This window comes from Hippocampus guttulatus, chromosome 6, assembly GCF_054856545.1.
Source record: "Hippocampus guttulatus isolate MCC_2025c chromosome 6, RoL_Hgut_1.0, whole genome shotgun sequence".
NCBI classification, from domain to species: Eukaryota; Metazoa; Chordata; class Actinopteri; order Syngnathiformes; family Syngnathidae; genus Hippocampus; species Hippocampus guttulatus.
Window position 1 is genome coordinate 7,239,984 of NC_141266.1, and position 22,344 is coordinate 7,262,327.

Genomic DNA, 22,344 nt, shown 5'->3' on the forward strand with positions numbered 1-22,344 from the left:
CCCCAAATATTGGCGTTGTAAAGCACACGTGCTAACTACTTTTGCACCTTACTGCCACCAACTGTATTCTGCATACATTTACTTCTTGCTGTGTTTTGTCATTTGCAATGGAAATTCAGTTCACTTACAATCTATATTTTTAAACATTTCGTTCATTCAACGTGACCTTTACAATAAGTCTACTATGAATAGTTGTGAATAAATGAATCCATTTTGATATTTAGAACCTCACTTCAAATAAATGGTGTCAGTAGGATACTTTTCACTCGTCGTCCCGCTGACCACGTAACGCCACGTTTGCTTATGACATCTTGAGTGGTTACAATCAACTGGTTTGTTGATAAGAAGTGCAATGGTGAACCTGCTGCGGCTGACGTGAGGTCACATCTCCGCTTGGACCTGCGCGTCGCATCCACTTGTTGCGATCACAGCAGCTGTTGCTATTCGGAGAGACAACAACATGGCACACGGGCTGGCCAGAAATGAATCCGGCGACACGGAGATGCATAAGTCAGACAGCAGCAGAAGAACTTTCGTGTACACAAAGAAGAGGGGCTATGAGGTTACTCGAAACCCTCACCTCAACAAAGTAAGTGAGGTGACGTCGGAAAGCGTTTGAACGAATTTCAATGGGGGACTAGTTTGTAGCGGTGTTCCGATGCGTTCAAGTGCTGCAGGGCGATTGAGTATTAGCTACAGCCACCAAGTTGTTAACAGAACTAAGACAATATTGAAATCGTACATCATAACAATTAATTTCAAAAGAAAGATCACATAATATTTCAGGCACTGACACGTTTCAGAGCCTTCCTAAACGTTAATTCTCAAACTTGAAAGTAGCTGAACGCTAGATTTCATTGTGCCTGTGCTTTTAGTACTGTGAGTTCAAACCAATCTATGCAACAGATGTGCACAGTTACAATAACTATGCTTTAAATAGCTAATTATAGGATGATTTTGATTTCAGTAGCCAATGTGCATGATTCTGGGGAAGCAATTGAATGCAGCATTAGCTGGAGAGTTAGGCTTCAGGGTTAGTCAGTTATATTTAGATTTAAAGAGCCCTGACTTTGGCGCATACCGTGTCCCTGTCACCCTGTCATGTAACACTTAACAGTGTTTAATGCTTGGCATTGTCAATGACAGGAACACATAAATCTATACATTCCAGTGGGGTGTAAGATGAAGTCACCAGGGCATCTGCAGTATTTGTAAGTATAGAGATGGTGAAGCCACACACTTCCCAGCAGACCTTCAAGTGCTCTTTGTCAATAGTTCAAAGAAACCAAGCTAAATGTTGCTCTTTATTTACAGTTGTTTCTGCTGCATTGCTAGGAGTGTGGTTATGATGTTTTTTAAGATGAAAGGGCAAAGAAAAATAAATATTTTAAATAAAAGGGCAAATCGATATTTAAACATGAAAGGTGGCTCTAGGGTGTTGGCCTGTGTGGGGCGACTGGGAGTTGGTTGCGCTCTTCAATGTGTATTTTGTAATGAGGGCCCCAGAGGTCATTGGTCCAGCTTGGGGTGACGTGATCTCTCCGTGGTGCTGACGATCACTCTAAACGTTTCACTGGGGACATCATGTTGTCTATTTCCTCTGAATTAATGAATGTTGTCTGTTGCTCATTTATTTAGGGGTGTTCACACACAGTCAAGTTAATGTGATTTCTCCATACAAGCCTGAGACGAACAGACAAGCTGATGGAGATAAAAACATGACCTTCATGGTCCACAGCATCTGTGTGGTCAGTCCATTGTGCAGTCCATTAAAGGCCAGACTGATTGAGTTTAACAGTGGAGCATAAACAAACCAGAGTGTGAGTGGTGCCGATCTGTTTATTTGCACAGAGCCGTGTTTGTTTCAAATTAATGACTCCAATCCTGAAACAAGCAAATGGTGCAAATGAACCCTTCTTGCTTTATTTTCCAAAACTGAAGTGAGTCCAGTGAGTGAGTTGAGTTGCGCGCTCACATGTTAGTTAGTCCAGTGAGTGAACGGAGTTAGGTGCTCACATGTTGAAGCATACGAGAACATATTAGAACTGCATTGGTTATTCGGGTGTACTCAGTCACAATGTCACAGATATCAGGAAGTTTGAGGGATTTTATTTTGGCGCTACTCAAGTGGAAGTCATTTTCTTGGGTTTATGCCAAATGGAGTTCACTCTTTGAAACACCAATTCACACTGCTGATTTGCTTGTAATTTTGTAGTCATGAAGACACAGTTCAAATGTTCATTCGGTTCTGCAGATATTAAGCTTTGGTCTCCTGGGACAAAATGCTGGTGGCCAAATTCGTGATGCAGTTGCAGTGGCGGCTTCCACTAGAGGGAGCAAGGGTGACACCCTCCCACCCAGCTGAGTCACCTTGAAAGGAATAAAAAAAGAAAATGTAAAAAGGAAATTTCATGAGCGCGTCAGCCTCACAGGGCAGAGGTACAGGGTTCACTTCCGGCTCCGGCCTACCTGGCCTGGGGTTTGCATGTTCTCCCCAGGTACTCCGGTTTCCTCCCACATTCCAAAAATATGCATGGCAGGTCAATGCAATACTCTGAATTGTCCCTCAGTGTGATTGTGAGTGCAAATAGTTGTTTGTCTTAGTGTGCTCTGCGATTGACTGGCAACCAGTTCAGTGTGTACTGCCCGAAGACAGCTGGGATAGGCTCTAGCACCCCCAACGACTCTCGTGAGGATAAGCGGATTAGAAAATGGATGGATTAATGGATGTTTTTAGTTGGGCAGGATAAATAGTATACAGTGACTGATGAATAAAATTGATTTGTTGACCTTTGCGTGTCAAACAATGATGATATATCTGGTTTGGGTGCATAGAACATCGTCGATCGACTGTTACTTGCACAGTCCATTCTCATGCAATACACATGTATTGGGCAATGTTGTGCACTGAATCCCACCACCCACAGGCTTTTTTTAACTTTTCTGGACTTAAGAAAATAAATTCCGGAACAATTGAGAAAGAAAGTGATTGAGATCTATCACTCTGGTAAAGGTTATAAAGCCATTTCGAAAGCTTTGGGACTCCAACGGACCACAAGGAGAGCCATTATCCACAAATGGCGAAAACATGGAACAGTGGTGAACCTTCCCAGGAGTGGCCGACCGACCAAAATTAGCCCAGGAGTGCAGCGATGACTCATTTAAGAGGTGACAAAAGACCCCGCAACATCATCTAAAGATCTGCAGACCTCACTTGCATCAGTTAAGATCAGTGTTCATGACTCCACAGTAAGAAAGAGACTGGGCAAAAGTGGCCTGCATGGCAGAGTTCCTAGACGAAAACTACTGCTGAGCAAAAAGAACATTTAGGCTCGTCTCACTTTTGCCAAAAAACATCTTGATGATCCCCAAGACTTTTGGGAAAATACTCTTTGGACTGATGAGACAAAAGTTGGACTTTTGGGAAGGTGTGTGTCCCATTACAACTGACATAAGAGTGACGGCGCATTTCAGAAAAAGAACATCATACCAACAGTAAAATATTGTGGTGGTAGCGTGATGGTCTGGGGCTGTTTAGCTACTTCAGGACCTGGAAGACTTGCTGTGATAAATGGAACCATGAATTCTACAGTCTACCAAAAAATCCTGAAGGAGAACGGTTCGTGACCTCAAGCTGAAGCGAACTTGGGTTCTGCAGCAGGACAATGATACAAAACACACCAGCAAGTCCACCTCAGAATGGCTGAAGAAAAACAAAATGAACACTTACTTAGTCCTGATCTAGGTCCTATTGAGATGCTGTGGCATGACCTTATTAAAAAGGCGGTTCATGCTCGAAAACCCTCCAATGTGACTAAATCACAACAATTCTGCAAAGATGAGTGGGCCAAAATTCCCCCACAGCGCTGTGAAAGACTCATAGCAAGTTATCGCAAACGCTTGATTGCAGTTGTTGCTGCTAAAGGTGGCCCAACCAGTTATTAGGTTTCAGGGGCAAACACTGTTTCACACAGGGCCATGTAGGTTTGGATTTTATTTTCCCTTTAATAATAACAACTTTAATTTAAAAACTGCAGTTTGTGTTTACTTGAGTTGAGTAACATTAAAAACAATTTGAAGATCTGAAACATGTGAAGTGTGTCAAACGTGCAAAGAAAAAGAGATCAGGAAGGGGGCAAACACCTTTTCAGACCACTGTGTGTGTGTATTTACAATATATATATAAGCGCACGTCATCTTTACGTCAAGCATGCAACATAGATTATATCAGATCAACGTAGATCAGGTGTCTTCAATCCTGTTTCTCGAGGGCCGCTGTCCTATCTGTTTTCCATCTGTCCTTGCTGCAGCACAACTGATTAAAATGATCGGGATCGTTATCCAGCTTCTGCAGACCTTGCCTTGTATCGTACCCCTACTTGCGATTCAAAACTTGCTCTCACTCAAGTCTGACTCTGTCCTCCAGCCTCAATACACTGAGTACACAGTACACCATCATTGCCCAATGTTTTTTTTTTTTAACTGAACCTTATTTGAACTTTTATCCTTGGAAAGGGAAAAATATTGCTCTTCCACATTGAGGTGTTTATTTTAGTGTAAACAGAAAATATGCAATAAAACTTGTAAATAAAAACACATTTGAGTGTTTAGCTGGAATTTTATAAATCAGTGTTGACCAAGTGATTTGATTTGGAACAGCTTTCCCCTTTAAACTATAAGTATGAATGTTTGGAGTAGAGGTCATACTGGATGCTCCTAGCTTCTGGTCCTGTAAACCGTTTGTTTACATCTCAATTTACACTCCAGGGCCGTGAATGAACCCACTGTGCAAGAATGCTCTTAAACAGGGTGCGATAGCTTGACCTAATTCAGGTAGAAGTCTGCTTGGTTTACCATTTCGGATGTCACATGCTGTTTTTTCTCTTCTAATAAAAGCCTTTTTTGACCTGAGCCCTTGATGGGAGGCAGTTGAGGCTTTTGTGTTTAAACAAAACAACCCTTTCCTTTACTTTACTGGCTCTTCCTCGGTGCAGTGTTGAAAGTGATGAATGTTCCAACATCCATTTTGTATGTTTTTAATCCCACCTAAAAGTTGGCCATTCTACTTTACTCATAATTTGGGCTGTTTTTTCAATTGCCTGTGAATCATCATCATCTTTCTCTAATAGTCATTTTATTGATTGATTTAAGTATTATTTGTAATTATTCACACTACGATAAATGTTATATTTGCTAATGTTGGGAGGTGGCTCTGTCAAATTAAAAACTCCTCATCTGCTGTGACACCCGCTCAGGGATTTGAGTAATGGGTTTAAAAAAATAAATAAAAAGAAACGTTTCCTTTGCACCTTGGTGAAGCCTCCACTGTCAGTCCTGCACCTGAACCGGGCTGAGGAAATTGGAGCAGAAGGTCGGAAATGACTACTAAAGCATGCTAGTGGCCAGTCACAGGCGGGCTTCTGTAGCTCAGGCAGTGGCACATTGTTGCCCTCCATCTGATTTCAGCGAGCCCTGGGGATGAGGTGTGTTTACCTCACCCAGGTCAAGCCCACTTCACCTCTAACAGGAGCCAGTCACAGCACAACCTGCTAATTGATGCTGAGGCAAGCAGCGCTGAAAGCACCCTGTCCTCACATTGACAGGCTTTGATTTCCTTTTAATCTCTGCACACACACACTTCCCTGCACACTGGGCAATGTATGTGTGTGTGTGTGTGTCCCTGGCATCACATTGCTCTTTGGTTAACTTTGCCTCCTCCTTCTCTGGAGGGGGAACCGGATATCATAGAAGTGTTTTGTGTGTGCTTGCTGTGCAATAAAGAGATGAAGTGGGGTGCGAGGTGTAGAAAGGCTACTCTGTGGTGAGGACGAGAGCGCTGGCCGCGCTCCACAGACGTCCTCTGTCTCTCTGCTTGATCACACATTAATGAGGCATCTGTGTGAATCCCGGCCCTCAATACGTCTCCCTGACGCTGGTTCCGCCTGCTGCTGCTTTGAAAAACAACAACATCCTCTCTAAAAATGCTTATAGGGCCCAATCAGGGATGCATTTGCCCCTCAAAAGCTGAACTGAGAGGTTGGGTGTCGCTGACCTACAGATGCCCATTTACTGCCTCTGTACTGTAGATCAGTGGTGTCCCAACATTTTTTTTTGTGTCACAGACCGGTTGAGACAAGTACATGCTGTTCACGGACCGGCAACCATTTTCTTTTTTTAATCATTTTATTTGCCAGTTTTAAAGCACTGGTACTGACAACAACGATAATTACAGAGTTACCGGTAATTAACATTTTATTAATGTCCATTCCTTTCAAACAGTGTTATTCTACTGATGTAGAATAAAATAAAATGGAACGGTGAAATGGATCAATTCTGAACAATAAATACGCCATAGGGTAACCTGGTGGTCCAGTGGTTAGCGTGTCGACCTCACAGTGCAGAGGTACCTGATTCAATTCCAGCTCCGGCCTCCCTGTGTGAAGTGTGCATGTTCTCCCCGGCCCTGCGTGGGTTTTTTCCGGGTGCTCTGGTTTCCTCCCACGTTCCAAAAACATGCATGGCAGGCTGATTGAACACTCCAAATTGTCCCTAGGTGTGAGTGTGAGCGCGGATGGTTGTTCGTCTCTGTGTGCCCTGCGATTGGCTGGCAACTGGTTCAGGGTGTCCCCCGCCTACTGCCCGAAGACAGCTGGGATAGGCTCCAGCACCCCCCGCGACCCTTGTGAGGATAAGTGGATCGGAAGATGAATGAATGAATGAATGAAATACGCCATATAATGTTATTATCAATAATACGGAAGTTGTGATCCCACCTACGGTGTTAGCATCATTGCTACCGGTACTTGCAAAAGATGACACGATTGATTGCTCACTTTCTTACGGTGACTGCTGGCTTGTTTTTAGTGACTAAACTGCTAATGTTTATGTGGGCAGGCTGTCCAAACTTTGCTCGCATTTTCATGCTTTCCACTTGAGTGCTATTTGTTCAAATGATTCAACAGGTTTCTTTGTCTTGTCTTGTTTTTGACGACAAAGCACGCACACCAGCTTCCTCCTCCACATCGCTCTGGAGATATACCGCGAGGGGAGGAATGTCTCTTGTCCAAATACCTTCATCTTTGGAAGTCATTGCTGCCCATCAGCTGCACATTTCGATGTACGTTCGCTCAATTTGTTACGATTAACTTTCTGTTTACTGCTTCTTCTAACATTTATTGGCGGATTCTGTTGATTGCAAACCAAGGTTAAAAGGAGGACTCCAATTGGCTAGAGTCGCGCACACTTCCCACCTCACATATGATGGAGTAAATTTGCTCACAGCTCGCAGGTCTGTCTCTGTGCTGCCCGGTCCCAAACGAGCCGAGGTCTGCGGACCAGTCGTTGGGGACCAATGCTGTAGATGACCATAACCACAGACTATGACCCTCCCCTCAGCATCCGACATCTGCGTATTGCACAATGCACTACCTCACTTTACCCACAATAGTCACAAGTGCCATTGTTTATTTTGGTTATATTGTTTCTATTGTTTCTACTGTTCAGATTACACAGTATGTCTTTTTATACACTGTAGTTGATATCTCATCTTAGCTGTGTGTGTTTAATGCACAGCATGTTTGCACTGAGGATTGAGAGGAAGAAATTTCATCTATGCTGCATGTTATACATAAAGCATATATGACAATAAAGATGACCTTGACATTGACCTGAACCAGTGCATCCAGCAGTAAAGGGTGCAGAGAACTGAGACAGCTTCTTCTGAGCCTGTTTAATTCTGTGATGGGAGAAGTCACTTAAAAGCGGAACGTTTGCTGACTTGTATCAAATCATAAACTGAACATATCGGCTGTGACAAAAAATAAATAAAAAGGAATTCGGAATATTCAACTTTAACCCTTTCAGGGGCAGCGGTAATTACAGTGGACCCGTTATCATCTTATCAGGTCACAGGGTGCATGAAAGGGTTAAATTACTTACTGTGACACTCTGAAACTGACCAGGTGGTTTGGTTTGACATTGCAATCTGATTTGCCAGTACTTCCATTAATTATGGACAATGTATAGGGCAAATTACAGAAGACGGGGATTTGCTAACTTTTAATGAGAACATTCTAGAAAAGATCAAGTTTGTGCCTGAAAACTGTGGAAGGATAGCACAAAACTGATTTACAAATAAATCATAATTAAAAAAATATATAAACGTGAGAAAAAATATACTGTACATGTTTCTCGGAACAGTCAATGCTGTGACTTGATATGATGAACTCTTCAGATGAAAGACTGGCATTAAGAGCCTGTTGGCAAATGCTAAAAAAACATCATATCTGATTGGACACTGAATGTGTGATGGTGTGCTAAATACTGCAAGTGCCGATAACCCACTGCAGCAACTGGAAGTCATTAGACTTCCATGTTTGTTACTTTGGTTTGGCTGCAACATTCATCAACCTCTCAGATCCTTTTGAAAAGAACTGGATTTTCCTTTACACGTGGCCAAGCATTCATAAATCGATGAACAAACAGCAAACAGTGCATTTGCCAACTTACCAAATCTACAATGGAGACATGATTTTGGCTGAAACACAGAATGTTTGGCTTGAGAGTTGTTTGGTTCCCATACAATTGCAGTCTCCATTGCAGTGGTTTCACATTTGTGGTGAAACATTGATGTATATTTGGAGTTAATATAGCCAAGGTTTAAGAAGACATTCTACTGTATTTGTATGTGTTATATGGTGGTCCAGTGGTTAGCACGTCGACCTCACAGTGCAGAGGTACCGGGTGTGATTCCACCTCCGGCCTTCTGTGTGGAGCTTGCATGTCCTGTCTGCGTGGGTTTTCTCCGGGTACTCCGGTTTCCTCCCACATTTCAAAAACATGCGTGGCAGGCTGATTGAACACTCACTCCAAATTGTCCCTAGTTGTGAGTGTGAGCGCGGATGGTTGTTCACCTCTGTGTGCCCTGCGATTGGCTGTCAACCGGTTCAGGGTGTCCCCCGCCTACTGCCTGAAGACGGCTGGGATAGGCTCCAGCACCCCCCGTGATGCTTGTGAGGAGAAAGTGGATCTGAAAATGGATGGATGTGTTTTATGTGAAATATCAGAAAGCACCAGAATCTATGCGTTATCTGCCAATTCAGTTGGACTCGGCATGGGGAGTGAAAGCGGTGGAAGGGATGTCATCCACCTTCTCACAGCAATTTACAAAGCCCTCACTCAACCCCTTTTCGAGCACCATGGCTTCAGATTTGGGGTGCATCTGAGTATCTCCCATTGAATGAAGCCGACAGGACCACATGATAGACAAATTGTACAGATGAGATCCTCAGGCCACAAAAGTGAACATCCTCCACATCTTCGCCTACGCCTATAAAATATGTCCAATAAAACACACTATTGATGACAAAGGCAGCCTTGGTGGAGGCCACCTTTCACCACGAATTCCATAATGCAATTCGCTGTTATGGCTTGGTGCAGAGCCGTGGGACTTGTCAGCCCCCATCTCACTCGATGCACTACATGGCTTTGTGTACCGATATATGTTTCCATATGAGTATGTGTGTGTGTGGGTTATCCTCGGGGTAGTCAGGTATTTCAGGTTGTCAACAGTGGTTGCCAGTAGTCAGACATTCCTGTAATGGAGCGGGGTGCGTCAACCAGAAAGAAAGCACATCTCCGTTCCCCACCCAAATTGGAAACTCATCCCCAATGTAAGAAAACAAAAACAAAACAAAAATAAACTCGGTGACATGTTTCTGTCTGTGGCACGGTGAATGACTGCTTAGCACATCTGCATCCCAGTGCAGAGGTCGTGGGTTCGAATATGGGTTCCGACCTTTCTGTGTGGAGTTTGCATTTCCTCTCTGTACCCGTGTGTTACACCGGTTTCCTCCCACGTTGAAAAAGAACCATGCATGGTAGATTGATTGAACACTCTAACTTGTCCATTGGTGTGAATGTGAGTGTGAATGGTCTATTTGTGCCCTGTGATTGGGTGTACCCCGCCGAACAAGACAGCTGGGATAGGCTCTGGCATGCCCGCAAACCTCGTGAGGATAAGCAGCTCGGATAATGGATGGATGGATGTTTATATATCACTTTCCAAAGCAGGCACAGGCTGGACGACAGATTAGTGTCAATTCAACTCTCCACACAAAGATTTTATCCAAATAGCACAAACTTCCTAGCTCAAATGATTTTTTTTTTTTTTTGTAAGTCAGTGCTCATTCATGTGTGGACAACAGAGAAGCCATCAGTCCTGCTCAGACAGACACAAGGAGACACTCTAAGCCACACCGCCTTCCAATGAAGCTCTTCTCAAGCATCCCACCTCATCTATTCCTCCTCCGTCTCAATGCTTCTTTTGTTTAGAATGTTGAGTGGTGGAGTGCTTGGCCTCTCTGGAGAGATACAGATGAAAAGATTTAAGTCAGTATTTAGTTTCACGATTGGAAAACAGAATTTGTACACATGGTCCCAAGGCCACAAAAGAATGCACCATAGTGGCTGACGCTGTGATGATTGAGATGTTTTGTCGCATGTAGACTGAGATAAGAATAAACTAATGTGATAGGATTACTTCAAAAGCAGTGTTCAGTATTCATTACATACAGTATGTTAATGCTCTCACTCCTTGTAGTTGTGACTACTGCAGCGTATCTTAAATTAATTGTGACACAAACCATGAACGTTGAACAACTGCCGTGAGTGTTTGCTGCAAAGCGATTTTTGCACGTTGAACAAGCCACAATGAGAAAGGGACTTCCTGGTAGTGTCGTGTTACACATGGCTGACTTTCGTGCATCACAGCTTGGCATTGAGTTCCTTTCAGTGACATAAGTGTGAGTGTATATACAAATGGTTCTCTCAATGCCCACAGAACAAGAGGCGCCCAATCCAGGGCATTATCTGCCTTCCGCCCACATTCAGCTAGGATAGACTCAAGATTCGATAAATGGCAGAAAATGGCTCGATAGATATTATTAGACATTAGTCCACTGGAGGGAGTTTAATGGCCAAATCTGTCAGATTAGCTCTGACCTGAACAGGACAGCTGAATGCCGAAGTGCTACTGGTCTTGTAGTAAGTCCATTTTTTGTTTCAGAAAGTTGATGATTCCTTGTGAGACTTGGAAATTTTCCCAGGAACACTCGGGCTCCTAAGGGACCTGGACCGAGGAGGATGAAAAGGCCACCTTAATAGCACCAGCTGTATTTAAGGAGACTTACCTTACCTCCAGCCCTTCAAGGTTGCACTCCCTTATATCAACAACAGCTCGCCTGTCTAGGCTATTGGACCAACAACTTGTCTTGACATTCACAAGTTGACACTTTCTGATCTAAGCAGCCCAGCTATGGACTGTTTGCTCAGGATGAGGATTTGAAGACAGTTCTGGGTAACATCATACTTTCATATTCCCAGTGCGGCCAAAATGTCATGACTCATGGCGGTGAGAGGATAATTACAGGATCCCATGCTGCTTGTTCTTTAATCACAGATGCAGTTATAGTCTTGCTTTATGTGAAAAGAAGCGGTGCTGTTTAATTGATTTTATATTGGAACTAGAGCTAAGATAGGTCCTAAAAAATCTAGCCCGACCCGAACCGGCCCGAGGGTATTTAAGCCCGACCCGGCCCGAGCCCGATCACTTAACTTGATTTGCAGGCCCGAGCCCGAAGCAAACCCGACATTTCATATTTTATTTGTGAGGACTCGGGAGGAGGAGGGGTGATTTCTGATAACAGCCTGTCTTTTGGAACAAAATCTAAGTTAAACAAGACTGTATAAACATTTACATATTTTATATTTCTGTTTCTGAAGAGGTTACATTAACCGACAATTTTCCATCATTGACGGATTTTTTTTTAAGAGTTGACGGGGAAAATTTAAGGATGTCCGCCATTTTGACGGGTTGAAAATTGGGCCGTAAACCACCGCGGCAGTACGTCCTTAAGAATCAAGTGCGGCACTTTAAGAGAGAGTAGCAGAGAGACAAAGACGAACAATGACGGGCAGATACTCAACAGAAACTGGAAGGAGTTATTTGAATTGTCATTGCAAGAGTTTAGTACAGTACGTGTTGTGATGAGGCGACTTCTGTCTTTTTGCGAACCACGGTCTGTCTCTCTTCGCCAAAACTATTCACGGCCTCGAAACAAAATTTAAAAAAAGTCAGCGAGAGAGAAGCCCAACCCGACCTGAACCCGAAGCAATGATTGACATTTTAAGGCCCGACCCTTCGGGTCGGCTCGGGCTCGGGCTTGGGCGGCCTGATCTTACCTCTAATTGGAACCCCCTGGCGTGCCCTCAGAAGCACACTCCTTCCTTTCTGTATGTCGAAGTGGTTCATAGAAAAAAGCCAAGCGATGAATCGAGTGCCAGGTGAAAAATATGAGGGAGGATATTTCTGGGGAGATGAGAGAGGTAACTATTTGTGTTGGAACCAATCCATTTGGATTCAGCTTCCTGGTGGCTGCATGTTTAGCAGATCAAACACATACGATAGTAAGCATGAGCAAATGCACATTAATGTGCATTCGGGCATGAATGAAAGCACTGAATTCATTCCTCACTCCTGCATCTTCAGCGAGGAAGGTGTTCACCAGCGATCACCGTCTGTCTGTCTGCTATGCTGTCAGGCTGATTGCATGAAAACTACCAGGCTGATTTAACTTAACGAGCAGTGCAGCAGGGATGAAAGCGTTCGAGTTCAAAGAAGATCCGACTCAAAACCAACATTTATCTGACAGCACCCTGGGTTGGATGTTGGAAAACACATTTCGTTAAGCTAAACTCCACGGCTCTTGATGCTTTCAGTTACGGTTTCAGTCGCTTTACACGCTCCACACACGCTTGACTGTCGGTCGCCTCAGGGCAACCACCCATTCATTTTATGTACAGCTGGCCCTAATTAGGGGGTCATGACCATGAGCCAATCACAGCTGACTTTGGGTCTAAAGCAGGATTACTAGAATGGTCATCAGCCAAACACGGCACACATGACATGACAGCAACGGACAAATGTGGACAAGTGTCTTCAGTTGAGCTCACATGGATGTTTTGTGTATTTTGGGGAAAAGCCTGGATACTGACAAAACCCATGCAAGGGCAGAGAGAACATGCAAAGTCCATAGAGTGGGACCCGAGGTAAGACTCGAGCCAAATGTACTAACCACTTGTCCACTCTGCTGCCCGACGATACGTTGTTATAAACAACCCCCACCCTCCCAAAAAAGAAAAAAAAGATTCAAAAACTTTATGAATTATTCTGCACTGGTTTGTTTTGGTTCTTTAGAAAGAATTCAATGAGGATACGAAGCCGAAAGTTCCAAATGTAAATTTCCGGATGAACGGTATGTGTAGAAAAGTTTATATACAATATGTCGACAGAAACGGGCAATGTCAAGAATACACAAATGCAAAAATTTGACTTCATGACAATGACAGAGAAGGGGGAAACATAGGTAAATCATGTTCTTCTATCTAATGCTAATGAAATGTGGTTGACCAGTTGCAACAAAGCATGTTCAGTGGCCAGTTTTTTTTTTTCCCCAGGATCTTAGATAAACAGGCTACAATTAACATTGAACGGTCATTGTCAAAACCGTTGGATTACTGGCTTTGAATATACTGTGGGATTGAGATGAGCACTTTTGAGGTTTTGAGAGACAAGACCAAACCGGAATGACAATGACTAAATGTGAAAATGTGGCCACGGTTCAAATAATTGAATCGATAATTTCTTCGATGGGAATACTTTTGATACCAACATGGCCTTGGGTGGAGTTTTTCAAATTTCTGATTGTTTTATATTCTTCTTGTGCCATAGGAGGGATCAAAACCAGAATTCTGTGTTTGTGTATGGGGTGGGGGGAATTACCACATAAGGTTAATTGGGGTCACACAAGACTTCTATATTCGATGCCAAAGAATGGCTAATATTGTCAAAGTCCTAAAAACGAACGCCCCCCCCCCCGATCCTTCTACTACATCACAAAACAAACAGAAACATGGCAAACTGTGATTTGTCATTAATAAAAAATATTCAGTATGTAAATAAACTTTTCCACGATTGGGTTTCTGTCATCTTAATTTGATATGGAACGCGCAATATTGGTTATTTCCAATTTGTGGATTGAAATTTATCGCGCCATCAGCGGAATTCTGCCCGATGCCGCGGACGCGGCAGTGCAATGGGCTGGTCCCCCTAGAGGAGAAAATGTCCACCTACACCGTAAAATTGGTTGAGTCAGACTATTTTTCCTCAAATTGAATTGTATCTCAGCATTTTAGAGTGCAATTGCCTCCGCCGGTCACGACAGTGGGAGTCAATCTTCAGAGTGGATCAAAACGTCTTCACCCAAATTTCATAACTCTCATCAGTGTAAAATGTGGGTGAGATTTGAGGGGTGGACACCATGCTTTAAGTGTTGTGAACAATACAAAGATATATAAATAAATAGATTCTAGATTTGAACATAAATAGGAATACATATTCTTGCCACTGACATTTTTGAGGAGCCTGTTTCTAGTTGATGCTGCATTGTTTGCGCTTTCTATTTCTGTTCCATGGTGGTAAATGGGGCCTGGCAGTTTTGTTTCTATAAACGGCAACCAGCACAACAGGGCCAAAAAGAAACGTAAATACTGGCCTGGTCAGTGGCCTGTTACAGCTTGTGAGCTGCCACAATACAGTACCAGGACTTGATAATTGATTGATCATTAAAAATGGACCAGAACCACATTTAACCCTTTGCCCCCCGTGTTCTCTTTGTGACTGTTTGTCTCCTTTTTCCAACTGCGGGATAACCGTGGGATGAGTCTGCCATTCCTCCCGGAGATCCACTCTCTTACCCCCACGAGCTGTTTTCACAGTGTCTAGACACACATGCCTCTGCTGATAAAACAAGATGACCCTACAGTGCGGGGCTCAACAGTGAGGACGTTCTGAGGAAGTTCTTTTGATTGACTGGAGTCATAGCTCATCTGTTTTCACTTGGAATCACATGTTTGTGTCATGGATACGGTGGATGTGGTCCCGAGCAGAGGCCTAGAAATACTTTGTGGACAGTGTTTGTATACATCACAGAGAGCTGTACGGCTCGAAATGCCAACGGTGTGCATGTGTGCCGTATGCATACATGGGCAAAAAGTGTGTGTTTGTAAATAGTGGTGTGGGTTCACGAAAGAAAAGCCAATTATGACTCATTGTTTCCTGCAGCTGTTGGCCGGAGCCCCCCTCCCCGCGCGGGGCACTATTGGCCTTGAAATCATCAGGTTTTCTTTGATAGCAGTTCTGCTGACTCCCAATATGTAAACGCCTCCCACATGAGCTCAGAAATCCTAATTGGCTTACAGAGCATATCTGGGGCATATATAAGAAACAAATGTTGAGGCTGAATCAGCCGGAAAAAAAAAGATTTTTGGTTTATTTCACCCATCAATGGGAACAACTGAAAGGCAACGCTACTCTGGCTTGTGCAGAGTTCTTGGGAAGTAGACGTGGCACTTTTAGTGGGATAGGAAAGATGGTGCTTGTGTAGATTTTTGTGGGAAAACCTTAGTGCTGCATGCGCCCTGTTTGGTCAGCTGCAGTAGGTTTTCTGATCCGAGGAGCCCTGACATCATCAGCTGAAGTGAATCCAGATTCACAGACTCGGCCAGCGTGTTCTCATTGTCCATTTGAGTCTTATTCAGGACAGTATTTGCCTTTCATTGACGCTCTTTGAAACTGTTCAAAATCAACATTTGTATTGGCAGAGTCTATGAATGTTTTAAGTGTATGTGTAAGAGTATAAGACTCATTTGAGATTCTTTATTTTTATTTTTTTGAGATCACCACTCCCATTTAGTTTTTTAAAACGTTTTTACCAAAGTAGTTCAAGTGGGTGTTTGCAGTTGCGTTGGGTAAAACACAAGTAAAGGTGTTTGTCTGTGTCCTGAAATCACCCGACGTTTTGTGTGGGATCCTTTTTCTTCGCAATGTTCTTGAAAATAACTCAAGGTGAAAAATCAAATGTCATGGCCGTAAACATGCCATAACTATTTCCTTTTCCTGATAACAGATGGACTTTAAATCAATTTTCAAGGCAAGGTAATTTTAGGAGGCACTCCTGGCCAAACAGACACATGGTTTGCATTATCACATCCAGATGATAAAAATCCTTCTTTGACAGTAACTAAAATTAAGATGCATCATATTCAAGTTCTGTAGTTGATGGGTGAGTTGATTAGTTGAATACAATGACATTTGTTAAATTCTGACTACATTCAACTGGCATGAACTTTAGGATTCATGATTTCACAGACATGACTGAACCAAGAGTTAAAACATGAAATATGTCGAAAATTTACTTAAAAATAACAACTTAAAAACTGGCTTGAAAGCGGGTGCACAAAAAGCTGTTTGCCAACCACCAAAAGACAATAAGAAGAAGAAGAAAAAGCTGAAGCAATGGTGAGTAGTAATGGCAACTTGGTTTCCGCTTTCACAAGATTTTAGGCTTCACTTTAACTCACCAGGATTGTATATTTGGCAACAGTGCGGCACAGGATTCTGGTTTAGACAAGCACAACTTTAAAGTTAAACTTTTAGGAGTTAAAACAGCAGCAATCAGCCACCAGCCTGCTGCCGCTGTACTTAACAGTTCAATAGATTGAAAAATAGTGTAGGCTGTGTTAATCTTATTTGAGTGCACGTGTGTTTAAGCTCTTTGGGTAGTCACCGTATGATGTGCATAGCCTGAGATATGGTGCACTCCATTTATTCATTCATTTTCTGATCCGCTTTATATTCACAAGGGTCGCGGGGGGTGCTGCAGCCTATCCCAGCTGTCTTGGGGCAGGAGGCGGGGGACATCCTGAACCGGTTGCCAGCCAATCGCAGTAGTGCCCTCCATTTACGATTTTAATCAAATTGGATTTTTCATCCGTTGGACTTTATATATTTATTTATATATTGACAGACTGACGATTGATGGATTGGTGAACCGGTGTAGTTTACTGACGGAAGTGATGACGGACTGACAGACTGACTAATAAAGTTTTGTTTCGCCTGAAATAATGACAGACAGACGATGACAAACTGGTGCCCAGGCCGCTGACAAACGATGACTGATGGACCGGCAAAATTGAGTAAATAACTTCAGCCGTATTTTCCCCAAAGTGTACAGTACAAACTATTGTAAATAATAATAATAATAATAACAACAACAACAGTTTTAAAGTTTATCCAGACTAAGTCGCTGGACCGTGGGTGGGAAAGACGCAGTTGGTCGCCTTCATGAGCAGCGATGTTACTGTGCTTCCTTTTTTCACATCTGTTACGACTGGATGCCATTAGAGGAGGACTTGACAAAAACAACACTGTACTGTATCAAAAAAGGCATATTTGAGAGATATGTAACCAACAAACTTTGACAACGACTGTACAAGGGGGCATTTTGAGTGGACTGGACACTATTATCTGTCCGTGAAATCTGCCATCCATTTGGTTTTTAAGCTGTTAAATCGAGATTCCATTGTACATATACTTTTTTTCTGTTTTTCAGGTGTCCTTTGGACAAATGTGAAGCGATCAGCATTTGACAGCTTTGGCTTTGCAGTTATTTTGAAGCTAATTGCTTGCCTATCCACATTGGAGCAGTTTTGCAAAATTGATGCGTGCTTCAGAATTTTCTGTCCTCAACTGCAGTCCAATGCCAGTTTCAGAGGCTAAGCCTGACACTGCTCCAATCTGTACTACAATTTACTGTATCTTAAATTGTAACCAGTGATCTCATTGCTTCGTAGTTTTTAAAACTTTATCAAATACATTATTCCCTTTAAGTTTGATGGATTTGGTTTAGTCCTACCATTTAAGATTACTTTGGAAAAGTGTGACTTGAACTGAATTAAATTGCTAGTGACATTGGTGAAAAGTATTGGTGCAGCACGATTGCAACATGAGCACACTGCAAGTGAGACCTAAGTGGGGATAAGATGGCTATCACTATACTGTACATAACTTTCAGCCAAAGGGGTCAAACAAAAAGGCCATCACATGTTTTCTGGCTCGGACCTTTATGAAAAGAAAGCAATCCCTCTTCCACACTGAATAGAAAAGTGCTTTGCAGTGATCTCTGCCAGGCCGTATATCAGTGCCAAACATTTAAGCCCTCTCCCTGTGGACTTTGGGACCTGTGTCTGACCGGTGGATGTGGTTGCGAGAGCGCCAATGAGGAGACCCCCCCTGTCCTTTTCGGATTAGGCCAATCGCAATGGTAGTTGTTTCTTTTGGTGCAGAGGGAATTTGAATTGAAGTGAACAAATATCGGAAAAGCGTCATATGAGGTGAATTACCACTGCTCAACAGACTTTATTTTGGATGCAGGGTTGAGGCTTTTTTTTTTCTAAATCACATCATTTTAATCGTTTCCCAGAAAATAGTTTTTTTTTTCAAGTTCAAGTTTCCAGTGTGCCCACATTTTTCAAAATTGGCAGGCAAAACCAGCCAAACGAAATGGAATTTCAGTTTTTAAAGGAGAGCATTTTCAATTTAATCTTGTTGCAACTTTCAGCTTGTCCTAACAAGGATCGCCATGATGAGTCACTGGCATGATTTGTTTGGCACCTGTCCATGTTTTATCCGAGCTTGGGACCGGCCATGGCTGTGTATTGGAGCGCTGACCAAAATGCAAACACACATAATCTGTACGGATGGCAGCAACATATGCCACTACACTACCAGTGCATTATTGTAGAATTTACTGCGGCGGTATGTCTACCTCAGAGGGCAGCATTTTCAAAACTTAGTTTGACTTTCTCTAAACTTGTGAATGAACATGTCCAACTGCTCATTGTTTACGTACTTTCTGCACAACTTGCTGTTCTTTAACACGGAGCTGACTGGCAAAATTCACAATAGGTGCTTGATCCATGAACTGACGTAAACATCCAAAAAGGATCACTTCTCTGTCTTTCTGTGACTCTTCCAGTCTCAGTCTGTCATGTTATTTTAACCACACTTGCGTCATTGCTCCCGTCGCTAAATGTCACCGGTTCATCGATCAGCATATTTTGAAACGAATGTAATGCTTCCTCTACTGCAGGGGTGCCCATTTCGTCGATCGCGATTGACCGGTCGATCGCGGACTGGTCCCAAGTCGATCGCGAGGGGTGTAGAGAAGAAAAAAAACAACAACTTGTGTCTTTGTGCATGTTAGGAATATATATATTTTTTGTGTTAATGTATACTGCACGCTAATCATCCTATCAGTCTCATTTTCACAAAAAGTATCAAAAAAAATAACTAAAATAAAGCAGGTAAATCTTGAACCTACGGTGGCGCGTGACCTACATCACCGGAAGTTGTTTGCGCTCAGCAGTCTGCAATTGCAGCTTGTGATCAGAGCTGTTGCGCAATATCTTTTATCGTTATCATTATTCTCATTCAGAGTTTGTTTCGCGTACAATTCACTGAGGGCACGGGCAACGAATAGGAAATTAGAGGGCCGAGGGAAGCACTTTAAAACGGTACGTGTAACGATAGTTAACAGGCTACAAAAGTGCGTCGCGTGCCTGCATGTCAGGCTGTTGCTCATCATGGCGTGCGTGTCTATGTGCGTGCGCGGTAACGGGTCGATCGTGGGAGGTTGGTTGATCGAAAAGTCGATCTTTGGTCCAAACAGTTTGGGCATCCCTGGTCTAATGGATGCCAGCGTTGTACCTTCCATTGCACCCCTGAGTCGATCCCCTAGTTTGGCGGTTCAGTCAGGCACAGTGTACTCGAGTGTGTGCTTTGACCACCCTGAATTTGATGCAAATGAAGGATTCTGCGGGGATTGGCTGAGAAAAGTCAAGTTCCATACCAGAATTGCACGCAGAGGCGTAAAAGTCCCTTTACGCCCAATTCTCTTGGTGCAAAGTTTAGCAAAATACCAAAGTACCACCCAGGCCCACAGTTTGACTGTGCTTTGTGCTCGACTTAGCGCTTGGCATGAAAATCGTTTTTCAATTGGAACTAATGAGCAGATTAATATATTTGACATCACACCTCTCACTCGTATCCAACAATGACCATCCTGTGAACAAACTCTATAACCTGTTATTACAAAGGCACTGTTCCACTGCAAGAGGACATTTGCCTCACTCATGGCCGGAAGGAAGTTCACGCTCGGGGAAATTACTCAGGAAATAAATGATTTTCAGGCACATGGTGAACTATGCGAGATTATATCATGTGACAATAGCGTGTGAGAATAGTTTCCTCACTGTGTGAATATTGTGATAAGGAACCTACTCCTTTGGATGAAGTTAAACAAACAGTGGCATTGAGGAATTTACAGTAACAGTTTCCAGACTGTAGTTGTAAGGAAGGGAGTGTCCTGCTGTTTGGCCTCTGTGTGGTTGTGACAGATGGGAATGAAAAGGTTGAAGGAGCGTAATGTTTAGGTTTTTGAACATTTACCCTTAAAATGTGCAACAAACCCACTATTTCAAACCATCGAGACTCCCAGAAGGAATTTTATCACTTTCAAAGGACTTAAACTTTGATCTCTCTTGTTTGGCCATCTGGGCAACTAAATAGCTGTTTCCTCTCAAATGAATACAACTTAGGACTGGGCATGGAAGTACTCTAAAGTTGAGGGGTGGCCCATGAGATAAATGATTTTTGCTTTTGACTTCTGGAACATGATACTGTGGGCAATACATGTGTCGGCACACGGTGCGGCCACTTCAGATGTGGTCTGGGACATGTGGAAGCTTCTAGATTTATCCGGCCCAACCCAGTACACAAAGAGCAAGTGAACATTGTACCAGTCAAAAACATTACAACATGTGTTTGAATAATCATGATGGTCGTGTTTCTATTGTACCTGTGTGTGTGTGTGTCTGTGTGTGTGTGCGAAAAAAAAATCAAGATTCTGAAGACATTATTAAATGAGGATGAAAGAAGCGGGTGGGCGCCCCAGTGGACGACTGGTTAGCGCGTCGGCCTCACAGTGCAGAGGTGCAGGGTTCGATTCCGCCTCCGGCCTTCCTGTGTAGAGTTTGCATGTTCTCTCCGTGCCTGTGTGGGTTTTCTGCAAAAACATGGATGGCAGCTTAATGAAACACTCTAAATTGTCCCTAGGTGTGAGTGTGAGTGCGGGTGGCTGTATGTCTCTGTGTGGCCTGCAATTGGGTGGCCACCAGTTCAGGGTGTCCCTTGCCTACTGTCCGAAAACAGCTGCAATAGGCTCCAGCACACCCGCAACCCTTATGGATGGATGGATGAAAAGAAACACACAGTACCCATGTAAAATGGGTAGCTCAATGCCCCCCCCCCCCCATGTACAACTAAAGACTACAGTTTCATCACAACCACATCTGTATGTTTTTTTTAAGTATCCCTTTCAGTTGAGATGCTATCACCCCTGTTATATTTAACACTCCCCAAAACACTCCCCCAACACTCCCCCAACAGAGTGTGGCCTACTTTGACAATATCCTTCCAGACCTTTTTTATTTACTGCGGCAAAGGCCATTGCAAAGTTTTCAGTGGTTCCCACGCCTCCTCCAAACTAGTCTCTAAGCTTGCCATAAATCCTTTCCTACTGACATTACACCTACCCCCCCCCCCCCCCACACACACACACTGTAGATTTGTGATAATGTTACGGTTGTGATGGAAAACTCCTCCAAATGAAGCATAAGATGCTTTGAATTCATGGGAGTTTTCATGCACAATTAGTGGATGTGATCATCTGTTTTTATTCCTTTTTAAATAACTTTTTTCCCCTTGGGTGACATTTGGCAGGAGTGACATGATTAATACATTCTTTTGTAAATCTGCCTCAATCCAGTAAGAACTGCTCTTAATAAGAGGTTACAACTTCTTATGTTGCAAGCTATGCGAAACAAGCTGTGAAATACAAAATCGAAGAAGAATTCAAACGGAATTTTGGAAGGTCTGTTATATTTTTGTCAATGCCGTTTTTATTTCATTATTTGCCTGGAAAATATTCTCACATATTCCTTGCCCTTTATGCAGCAGGGAGCTCAGCGATAGTGCATTTTTGGGCCAGTTCCTGGATGAATGGATGAAGTCTCATTTGAACATCTGGCTCTGTGAAAAACCCAAACCTTTTTATGAAAATTGAGGAAAGTTGTAACTCAGCATTGCATCTGTCTGTCTGTGGTCTCTTAAGTACAGACTGGACTACAGAGAGCTTCAGTGAAATTCGTGATGAAGGAGTCACACTCATGTCCTAAATCATGCTAAAAAAACATCAGGTAATTAACTATACAATGACAGACATGTGCCACCAACTATTTTTCAGACCATAAACAAAATGATTTCAGCAGTTCAAAGGGTGTCTAGTCCACGATGGGATTCACCTGTTTTCCATGTACTTCTTTTAA

General features: G+C 43.0%; 1 protein-coding gene across 2 annotated transcripts in view; it reads left to right on the plus strand.

The window, feature by feature from the left end:
* Positions 1-376: 376 nt before the first annotated feature.
* Positions 377-22,344, plus strand: part of me1 (malic enzyme 1, NADP(+)-dependent, cytosolic) — a 69,971-nt gene continuing 48,003 nt past the window's right edge. The window contains exon 1 of one of the 2 annotated variants that reach the window (XM_086114524.1): positions 377-589. In XM_086114524.1, coding sequence (XP_085970650.1) covers positions 461-589 — 129 coding nt within the window. In that variant the 5' untranslated portion in view covers positions 377-460. Of the gene's footprint in view, positions 590-1,127; positions 1,212-22,344 lie in introns of those variants that run through there. The other variant, XM_086114526.1, reaches the window with a different exon arrangement.